The following is a 12,158-nucleotide window of genomic DNA, read 5'->3' as shown; positions in this document are numbered from 1 at the left end:
GCGAGATCCTCGGTTCAAGTCCAATAAAAAGTTATCTGTCAAGAGTCTATTATCAACAAACGAAATATATCTGGTTTCTCCACCGTATGAACTCTACTCGTTATGAAACAAATATATTTAAAGACTAACTTGTAAAGAATACTTAATATAATAATAATAAAAAAAACAAATGCAATATTACAAATAAACTCTTTCCACGCACACAAGCATAGAAAATAGAATAAACGTATACGTGTACGTGTACGTATACGTGAAGTAGTATATTTGTGATAATTTTCAAAACATACAACGTGACGAAATAGGTGATCGACCTTTAGTATATAAATGCATCAAACATTGTATTTGTTTGGTACGTTAATAATATCCCGGATGTTTCGTGACCCGTTAGTTTGACGCCACAAATTTTATAAACACCAAAATAGCGTAGCACTAATTGATATCAACTGAGGCAGAATATCGTAATTTTATGAAACCGCTTCGAGAAATTTGAACTATAAGCGAAAGGTCGTAGAACGATAAGCTCAGTTAATGGGCCTCAAATAACTCATTTGGATTATATTTTAAGAACAGTAGTTCACATACGTATATCAAAGATGCAAATGGTATTTGATATTTTATTTCGATCTATTCAAACAATAATAAAGCCTCGTGGAAACATCTTATATATTAATAGCGTAAGGCGATTTTTGTCCGAGTGATTATGGGACGATTGCTGCACATAAAAAAATTGTTATGATCTCATTTTGAAGAGCTCCAGTTGTAGATGTGCAGAAAGATAAAGAGGATTGTTGATTGCAATTTACTAAATTGTTACGATATAACAAAAATAATAATTTTAAAGGGTGGAAAAATGTTCTTTGCCGGTTAGAGAGCGGTACGAAGGCTGTATAAGAAAAAAACTTATGTAAAATGAGAGTAAATTGATATCGACAAACTCTAATTCTAAATGAACTAATATACTTTTGCACATTAACAATTTAATTTAAAAAAAGTTTGATTTTGGCGCCAAATGTAGATGTGACTCGCAGTTTACAGTGAAATGATATCCAAACAAAACCTGTCATAGGTTTCGAAATTCCTAAAGAATCTTTTGAATAAACGCGAAGTTTCGTGGAAGACCCACTAGTACAAGATGAAATACCAGATAGCAACATAATCCAAAATGATAGTATCCATATATACGTCCCTTTGTAAGTCACAATGTCTAATCTATCAAATCAAAATATACTTTATTCGAGTATACTTTATATTGTTTGTTAATAAAAGATTTTATCAACAAAAAAAAATCTGACTTTATAGACTAGTCATCTTAGTGGTTTCAGCTCGGAATTCGAGATTACCCAGTTGTAAATTGTACAAACTTTTAATAATCAATAATAATTAGCAATAATATAATAGTATCTATCATCTTATATAGCAAATAGCCAACGCGGTTGATTTGCTGCTATTTTATTAAGAGTTCGGATGTCTTTCTCCGAAACTCATCACCACATATTTACGGAATTTAATTTTGAATTAATTTCGAAATAAATCAAAAATAAAGGAAGTTTGCTAATCCTATATATGACGGAGTTGAGCCTGCACACACATAAAACTATAAACATCAAATTTATAAGCTCTATCTTTTTTAAGTCCGTTAAAAATGTGTCAAAATTTATTTCAAATGTGGAATATAAATATAGTTACTAATTGATGGATTATTAACATACATTATTTTATTATTAGACAATAGTTTCTAGACGGTTCTTATGAAGTAGAATCTAGTTCCCAAAACGGTGGTAGCTTCATATTTAATAAAATCTTGTAAAATGATAATTAGATATAGGATACTTGTAAAAGCCTACTTGAATAAAATATATTTTAAGTCAAAAATAGTTTTTCTACCTTGTTTCAAGATATTCAACCTCATTTAAATGGAATCGTCTCATTGAAGATAGTATGCAGTTTGTCCATGACAAAAAATATTTAACGTTACAACGTATCGGCAAAGGTTACATAACATGCCTCATTCCAAAATACTGACTTCAATATTAGCTGATTTATAACGAACATATGCTTATACTATTATTAATTTCTAGCTTATATTCATTCTAGCTTAGACTATTTTTTCTCATTTTATTATTAATTGATATATTAATATAAAAGTTATAATTTAGTTGGATCATTTTGGATTGGATTGGATCAATTTGCATTTCGATTAGTTTAAATTTATGTTTCTAATATTAGAATACAAGTTTCAAATTTAGAATTTTTGTATCTATAACCAATCGAATTACACAAAAATTAACAACATTTAAATATTAACCAATCACCAATTATTTTAAATTCATTACAATCACCGTCATTTATCTCCTATCGTGAGCCGCGCAAAGCGATGTTAGCGTGCGCTCTTGTAATAGCTTGTAAATGAATATGTTAACGCACGCACACTTGATATCAGCACGCTGTTATCAGCATTGTTTTATAATACAAACATGTGGACGGGTTTCCCGCATAAACATGTATTATAACATTAACGTTAGGATAAACAATTTTTGATTTAGGATTTTAATTTATCATCAGCAGCTGTAGGAACTAAATTAATCTCACTCGCGAAAAAGATTCTTCAAGGTCGCATAATACTTTCTGACATTACACGATAATATTCCGCGATGAGTTTGAAAGTTCCTACAGAATATCTTTACTTAACGTTATGTTGATATTGGACAATCAACAAGCTTAATAGTAAATGATGACTCATACGTAATCTTACTTATTTCATATGCCCTTATACGCTATTATGCATGCTGAGGATTAATTTGAGGAATTAGATTAATATACACCGATCAAATAACTACGGTACCAATAATGACCGCTGATTGGTGGAAAGAATGCTAAACCATTCTCTATTGGACCGCGATTCCGATTACTTGAGCGTAAAGTCAAATCTCCAATGAAATCAGGAGACCGAATGGTAAATCTTTAAGATTTTCATTGTAATACTCTAGCTATATATTCTTCGTGAGCTAATTTATTAATAACCAAATAAAGAAAACGACTATAACACTTTTTCGGTCAAGTTAACTGGTAAGCCGTATGTATACATACGTTATATACATTACTAATACATACTATAGTATGTTTTAGTAAATAAAAGCGTTCTAGTTGTAACTACAATCTCGATAAGGGGACGTGTCAATAGCATTCTTCCTGCAATCAATGTCAACTACCGAATGAGTTTAAATCGAGGGTCTGGATAAACTGGCCACTAATAATATATACATATAGATAAGCTGGCGAGCACAATATCACTCTATGTGAGAAGTGTGCACTTACACTATTTTTGAATCATAGACAATACCTTATAAAATAATCATGAAATTTTTCATATTCATTTGTTTCTTATAGATTTTCTTCGATTTTTTTAGTTTTTATTTGATAACGACATACAACAACGATATATTTTGTAGAATTCAGGGAATCTGCCGATTCGTTTGCGTTTAAGGGTATCCATTTATTTCATAATGATCAGAAAAAAGGCAAACATGACCAAGTTATACGAAATCACCCCCTTTTTTTTAAATTTCGAATCGTTTGTAAAAACGCAGAACGTAAATTCACTGAAGAAAATTGATTCGATTGATCTGAACTTGAATCTCTATCAAACTAATCGCCAGGTCTCCAATTAACGGATTACTAATTGAAGAATATTCAAACATTCCATTATACAACCGATTACATATTAAACAAAAATTCTGTTTGGGACCAGTTTTTATAGTTAGGTTTCAAATTTCATTCGCTAAAATTTAGAATTTTGAAAAAAATATATTTGTTTCCAGAATTCAATTGTGTCTTTTTACGGGGATATGAGTTTAAGTATATTTGAACAAGATCTTGATATGATGATAATTCAGAATATTTTCTCATAGAGTGAAATGTTAAGATTGTAGTATTATATAATTAGTATCACATATATTTTTTAGGTTTTATTAAAGCTATGTACAAAAAAGCAATAAAAATTTACAATCTATATCCAATAAATTGGGTGAAAATGGCTTAAATATCTCAAAGATTTGCATTACCGAATGAAGTACTTAATGAGTAGTTAGTTGCATTACTGAATGAGTACTCACGCATTACCGAATGAAGTCAAATAAATGTTTTAAGAAAGAAAATATTTACCGTTATCATATCGCCAGAATTATTCCGCTATTTACTTTTACAAAACACCAAGGTTAAAAGATAGGACAGTTTAGGAAATTTAATTCTTTTTAGGAATTACATTTCCACTTATTTTTAAACTTATGGGATTTAACTGCATTAAACATTACGTAATAGACATTAATAACCGATTAATTTTTTGGCTGGTCTATAGTGGCTAGCTTGTACGGCTGCAGATAAGATTCCAAGTCTGACCAGGAAAGTTACAGGATTTTTCAACAAAATTCACATTCAGCGTTCCAGCGGAAATTGTTAATGACGTTGTAATTCGAATACGCGCAAATCACTGAACCGCGCGCTGTTATTTTAGTCATCGTGACTATTCGTAATATATTTTAATTTTTCTGTATTTTTTTATCCTTTTTCTCTTTTGGTGTTTCGTAATGTTGAATAGTTTGTAATCATACCTGTATGATTACAAACTACTAGGTAGGTCTACTGATTTTATCTGTGGACCTCCTCAGTTGAATATATTGTGACATTTATACCTGAGAAGTCAAAAAAACATTTTTTTTTTTGGAGCCTAGTTCTTTTATGGCGCTTACAGTAGAATGAACTGGCAGAAATCGTCACGTTAATTCACACGGATTTTTAATAACAATCAAAATTTAATTATTTTCAAACATTGTTAATTTATTTTATTGTATCTCATAATATATAGCGAAAGCATCTTCATTCAGACCGAGTGACCCCTCAATTTTTTTTAAAGATTAAAAATCTATTTGCTCAATTATATATTTACAAGTATTGATAAAATACTTTTAACACGATTGGCAGCCCTAGTTCTGAAGTTCCTAAAAAAACAAAGAATGAAACCAACGAAGTTCACCAACTGTCGTAACTCGTAACCCTTAAAAATGCCCACACGTGTTACCGAAAATTCGTTGAATTTCTACGACATCTCAATAAACAATGTTCGTGTTACCCATTTAGAAATGTATTTTAGTAAGATTCTAGAATTTTTAACACTATTCATACGAGTGATTGTTTTTCTTATTCATATACAAAATAAACGACGTGACTTGTGGAGTTTTCCAAAGAATATCTGCACATAGGTATACAAATCGGCAGATGTGAAATGATTTGCCTTTTTTTCCATTTTTTTAAGGCATTATATTTCTTTCTTGCCATTAGTGTCCTTGAAGCAATAGATGATAATACCTTCGCTACATACTCAACCACCAAAAGAAAGAACATATCCGGACGAAGTGTACAAAATTTGTTGAATTATAAACTTTAATCGACTGCGTGATCCGTAACATATGTTTTACAATTTTATTATTATAGAAACATCTTTGGGCGTAACGTGAGATTTCTGAAGAGTTTGAGAACACATATAAATAATATGTTTTAAAAGAAAATCACATTGACGCTTCACTTTTATCGATCTATTTAATCCTACTGATTCTCAGATATTTCGTAAATAATACGTCAAAAATATTTACCTTATTCAAATTACAGATGACCTTCCTGGACTCCCTGCAGTCTGGTGGGTTCTGTAAATACTTGAGTCTTCTTTGTACGAGGTCGCTGACATTCGCTGCTTCTATTCTCCTCCATTCATGGTATCCGTCTAGTTCTAGAAGCTTCTGTTGGTCCGATAGTAAAGATCTGAAAGCAAATATCTTATACAATTGTCAAATGTAATTGGACATTCTGTAAAAATCCACAAATTAACGTGTACTCTTTTTTAAGTTCACAGTGAAAGTTACTCCCTTTGTCGAGATGAGTTTGACATTTATTTCATTTCAAACTCGTTTAAAGTACCGTGGGATAGATTAATAAACTAAAAACAAACAGCGTTAATAGCGCAATTAGTCTTAAATAATTTAATATCACGCAATAAAATTACTATAAAATATTACCCTAAAACATTGGAAACTAAACTATGACTAATTTGAGTTTATAAATATTAAATTAATTATGATTTATTACCGTCACATAAACGTATTTCTTATTGTAATCCTATATAACGTATTTCTTATTGTAATACTATAAAACTGACCTTCCATTTAAACAAAATTATACCTTTTCCTGTCAGCAACTTGGTCTAAAATCGCGCGCAACTTTTCTGATTGGCCATCATTGTTGACTAGCTTCGTCAGCTCGTGGTTGACAAAGTACCATATCTCCTTTGTATTCGAATATATTCTTCGTCTAAGATTCTCGTATTCTTCCGATGGTCCCCCACCATTGTGAAGGAACGCTGATGTTTCAAGGTCATTCAGATTTACATTAAGTCTACAAAATAAATATTTTTAATATCAATACCATTTATTTACATAAACTAATAGAATCGTGTTACTAATGAAAACATGATGGAGATACGAAATTAAATTAATCATAGCAAAACATTTATCAACTACAGCAGAGATAATTGAACTCGCATCCATATACGTTATCTGTAGGTAGGTTTAACATCTATAGAAAATACCGAAATGCCTTTAAAGTAAAAGAAAACCATTGTTATAGTGTAATGGGTATATCCCAAACACATGAGCTTTGATAACAAACACGCAATCCTGCCTCCGGGTAGAACTGTCCGAAAAATAACGACACGAAAAAAAAAAACAAAGGCAAAATTGTAAAAACTTACCCCGACGATTTTTTTATCTGTGCAATAAGGTTATTGTGTTGTTGCTTCAACGATTCCAACTGAAGGGAGACCGCTTTTAATCTATCTTGGAAGTCGGACGTCTCTTCTGTGTTGCCGTCGCATCTGAAAGAACTTTTATTTCAGAAAACGTTTTCTGATATTTTCTCTTATTACACGTCCGAGATAACCCTGACCTGAATACTGACTGAACTTGAATGAGTAAACACAACCAAGTTTTGTAAGTTAAGAAGGAAATATTTTTTGTTAATTTTTGTTTTTTAATAATAATTCATCTCGTGACGGAAAGTATAATCATAGAATGAGGAACTTTGTATGGTATGAAATTGGACCAAATTGATATATTATCCACGAACTCGCAGTATTCCTCAAACCGTCTCCATAACAGAAGAGGAGACTTTTGGTGGATATTAACGGCTTGTTACGTACTGTTGAATATTTAATGTGGATTCCATCTAAGATACTGCATTTTCTATTATTATTATAACGTATGAAGTCTTAGCAGGGTAATGGCGATCATTTAATAATCTTCAAGAACACCAATTTACCATACATCTTTCGCTGTTTTCAATAAAAATCACAATATGCCTCATCAACCAAAAACGAAAATCCTTCATCCAATGTCAAATCAAAAGCCACACGCGGCTTTGGATTTGACATTGGAGAGTTGGGGAGCAAAAAGCCCTATATGCCGTTACAGACTATAATCGATCTCTGTGACAAATTATATTCAAATTCGTTCAGCCGCTCTGGCATGATTGACTATAAATAATATTAGTGAGATATTAAGAATACATCAAAGCATAAAGTAACAATTACATTAATATAATTCAATAACAATGGCTGAGAGCGGTACAATATTTAAAGATTATTAATAAATCTGCTAAGTAAAATAATATATAAGCTTACATTACGTTAACATAAAGTTCATTTACATGTCCCCTGTTCTAATGCACGATTGTTTATTGTACGTATTAGCATATGTTAAGTAAAAAAATAAATTTGGACCAAAGATCAAAAGGTTGTCAATGAGCGATATCTCTATATAAATGAGTGGACATAGAAACTTACGATATAGTTTTTAGTATAAAATATAATTTTACTCTTTTCTTCTTATGTCATATAAAAGTCATCAACATTATAAAAGTCATCGTCATCATCATCAGTCGTCATATAAAAGTCATCAACATGAACAAAATAAATTTAAAACAACAACACAACTCAAGATTATTTAGATGACAAAAAAGGCGAAGAGCTGGTTGACTTTCAGACAAAATATATTATATCAATATAATTTTATTTAACTGGCATAACTTTGTTATACGAATAACTGTGTAATACAATTACTGTGTAAATGTTGGTAAAGAGTAACTACTATAGTTTCCTGCCGGTTCTTCTCGGTAGAGTCTACATTCCGAACTGATGGTAAACATTTAATACAATTTTATAAAATGACGATTCAGAAGTGCTGTTGTAAAAGCCTATTTTAAGAGTGTATTTTGATTTTATAAAAAAACCATCCAAGAGTGTATTGAAATAATCACAGTGATACGTACTGATTTTTTTCAATAGGAAAGAATCGAAAATTTATACCGGTATACATATTTATGAGTATACTAAATCTTTACCATGTAGTACTAAATCATTAAGCCTTTCCGCCGTGTGAAAAAATAAAATCAATAGACGTTTGGTAATAAAATACTATTAATCGATAAGTTTCAAGCACAATCTTGAGACTTTCAAAGAGTTTAACAAATACGCCAAGTCTCATTTCCTGAAAATAAGATCAAAAAGAAAAGTTTTCCTTATTGTATAGATACGATCATAAAATATGACAAGAAATAAAATAGAGACGAACCGGCAAAAAACTTAGTTCCTCTTAAGTCAATAATAATCAACATACAAAATTTATTTCATATATCCTTTATAAAAATCAACGAATTATATAATTTTACATTTGCTTTAAAATTATATAACATATTATTGATATATTTTAAAACATTTACATATTAATTAATCGCAAAAACAAACGTATGATGAAAAGTAACTAAAATAATATGCGTATTTTTATTTAAGTAAAAAATATAAATTTAAAGTTTAACAAAAAGTAAAATAAAAAATGTATATGAATTATTTTACGACTAAACTATTTAACAGGTACTCGTACTGTGTAGGAGATGAGACTGAAGGCCGACGCCACTAATTTTTAGTACCCTATACATTCTGCCCTCCTAATTGAGACAACCGTAACTACACAGAATATGATTTCGAGATAATGGCGCATAAAGTTTTTTACGGAAAATTGAGTGTCAGTACTATAGTTTAAGAAAATATCAATATTTTTTTTTGGAATCATCCAATATTTTATTTTCAACAAATTTGTATGATAAGTTTATATTATATTGTATGACATTTCATATATTTACTTGCATGATATGGGCGCCTTTTGAAAGGTCTTTTAAATATTTTTTTTAATATAAGTTGATTTAGTTTTGCTTAATGTTGCATTATTTTCTAGTTATTTTTGTTTTTTCTGTAGCTACCTCACGAGGTAAGATAACATTAGGCTTAGTTGTTAAAGTAAGTATTCGGTCTTGGGACGCCATTTGACGGCAACAAAAATATAATAATTTAATAACAGTAAAGTAAGGCATTTGAAACGAATACGATTAATATGCACAACGCGAAAATAATAAAGGATTTTATACAAGACTTAAAAATACGTACTTATAGACTTGCTATCACAATTCACAAACAAAACAAATTAGGCTACATTTACCATTAATGCCAACTAAAATACAATCATATTAAGCAATTACATCCAAAATAAAATAAAATAATTCAATAAAAATATCTGTTGAATTCCCTTAGAACCATTGTTATTAAAATATAAAAACCCACGAACTCTGGCGACACACCGTCCGCTAAGCACATACCTCAACCCCTCGCGTCTTAAAACCAATAATATTACTATATGGTTGTTATATTTAGGAATAAATATCAAATAGGTTATCGCTTACTAAATATGACAACGGTAAAGATCAAATACCCTTGTTTTCAGTAGTAAATAGGTGCGGTAATGATTCCTATCATTATGCAAATGGACCGTAAGTTGTTGTTACTGTTTTTATGTTTAGTATTAGCCTTGCACAGTTGACGAATGTAGTTCAGATATCAGCGGTATATCATCTTACGGTGTTTATATTTAGTACTCATTTTAAACGAATGATCAAGCTCATACAAACATTTTAAGCATAACAAACGTAGGCGATCTAACGGTATTTAAATTTAGCAACAAACATAAAAATATTTAATTACGGCGCTTATACTAAACATTATCTCGGTTTCTGTAAGTTTTATCAAAAACATCATAAGGAAGAGATTGTAGATCTCATCACGCTGATCCCGAATCAAGTATTAACTCATTTTGCATAAAAGTCGTAGTCACGTTAGTCAATTAGGAGGGCAGCATTGTTATCGAAGGTTTTCTTTTAAGTGTATCTACATATTTATTATAATAACAATAATTACTGGATAATTTATTCCTCAGTTAAACAGTAATGTCATGTAATTCGAGGTCGAAGTTGTTTGTTTACCTATTTCCCCACAGGAAATAATAGGAAAAGATAATAGAGCCATTGATTCTGCATCTGATCTCTCGCTAGTCATATCGAAATGCAGTCCCATCAAACTGTAAGACAATGAAAAAAGATTACACATCTGATAGCGGACATATTTAATACCATAACATCTGATGAGTCTGGTCACCGAGTCCGAAATCGATCAGAAGGATTTCGATTCAACCCCTCAGTCAAAATGTTTTTTTTATTTTTTATTATGAAATCTAAGAGAGCAATAACCTTCAAATCAGGTTATTTTTATGTGTAAGATCAACTCATATACCGTGACAGCAAATGGTATGACATTTTCTTATACCTTCATGATCCGTCGGTACCACCGCTCCTTACCTGCTTGTTGTGTGTCCGTTGCGCGTATATACCTAATATTTACACTACATCTTTGCTAGATATATATTTATCTAACTAATAAAACTCTATGATTTTATTTACTTTACTCCATATTTATTTCAACAACCATCAATTTCCGTATATTAAATCTGGCGTACATCCCGTGATGAATACATTTAATTTTTTTTTTTTAAACTAATAATCGAAATCCTTTTTAATTAATACATATTATTGCAAACCAGATTTAGAGACGGAACATATTTTTTATCGCTTAACAATTTTAATGAAGGTACTAAAATAATTACTGCAAATACGTTGATCCAATGCGTCTACGTTATATTTCAATGGGGACAGTGATATTTTAACGAAGATCAATCGTAGTAACATGTAAATAAAAAATATATAAAATAATTGTTTCCTATTATTTTCAACAATAACCAGAACCTTCATAAATTATTATTAATACATTACATTACATTAAAAGCCTGTGAATTTCCCACTGCTGGGCTAAGGTCTCCTCTCCCTTTGAGGAGAAGGTTTTGGAGTATATTCCACCACGCTGCTTCAATGCGGGTTGGTGGAATACACATGTGGCAGAATTTCGTTGAAATTAGATACATGCAAGTTTCCTCACGATGTTTTCCTTCACCGCAGAGCACGAGATGAATTATAAACACAAATTAAGCACATGAAAATTCAGTGGTGCTTGCCTGGGTTTGAACCCGTAATCATCGGTTAAGATGCACGCGTTCTAACCACTGGGCCATCTCAGCTCTAATTATTAATATATGTTTTTAAGTAGACCTTGCAACTATTTTTAAATTGAAGTAGACCTTGATTAGTGCTTATTCGGATCACATTACTTAAATATAACTCATAAAAACCAGTTCTATAAATTTGCCTGCTGATGCATTTAAACTATGAACCGTGTACAAGTTTCACAATTAGCTAAAAAAATTTAACAGACACTCCGTTTGACAAAACACGGCAAGTCACATAAATAATTATCACTGACTCTTAAAAGAAATTGATTAAGTATTGTAATTATTTAAATTCTACTTAGTAAAATCTTAAAATGACTGTCATATACGACGTCACGACGACATACGACGCACAGCCTAAAAGTGAGTTTAACGAGATGAAATTTTAGGGATTCCTTAGAGAACGTAAATGAGCATTAAGAAAGAATTATACGCTAAAATACACTATTATTACACTAAGAAGAATAAACATCGAAATACATACTAAACACACACTTTTGTGGTAAATTTCCAAAAAAATTAAATATCTGTCTTTATTTTCGGTTCGGTTCTACAGTTCTATGGTTAAAATCACGTGACCCCTTGACACGACATCTGGGGGCTGTGCGGCTCATT

The 12,158-nt window shown here is 30.8% G+C and overlaps 2 protein-coding genes across 2 annotated transcripts in view; both read right to left on the bottom strand.

The window, feature by feature from the left end:
• The window catches only part of LOC113398427 (tetra-peptide repeat homeobox protein 1-like), a 306,660-nt gene that overhangs the window by 86,761 nt on the left and 207,741 nt on the right, over positions 1-12,158 (bottom strand). The window lies entirely within an intron of this gene.
• LOC113398445 (alpha-(1,6)-fucosyltransferase) overlaps positions 1-12,158 on the bottom strand; it is a 35,385-nt gene that overhangs the window by 9,713 nt on the left and 13,514 nt on the right. The window contains exons 3-5 of the mRNA XM_026637188.2: positions 6,797-6,919; positions 6,229-6,441; positions 5,646-5,811 (exon numbers count right to left, since the gene is read on the bottom strand). Coding sequence (XP_026492973.1) covers positions 5,646-5,811; positions 6,229-6,441; positions 6,797-6,919 — 502 coding nt within the window. The remainder of the gene's footprint in view (positions 1-5,645; positions 5,812-6,228; positions 6,442-6,796; positions 6,920-12,158) is intronic.

The sequence above is a fragment of the Vanessa tameamea genome, chromosome 15, assembly GCF_037043105.1.
Source record: "Vanessa tameamea isolate UH-Manoa-2023 chromosome 15, ilVanTame1 primary haplotype, whole genome shotgun sequence".
In the NCBI taxonomy this organism is placed as follows: domain Eukaryota; kingdom Metazoa; phylum Arthropoda; class Insecta; order Lepidoptera; family Nymphalidae; genus Vanessa; species Vanessa tameamea.
This window is presented reverse-complemented; position numbering and strand designations above follow the sequence as displayed.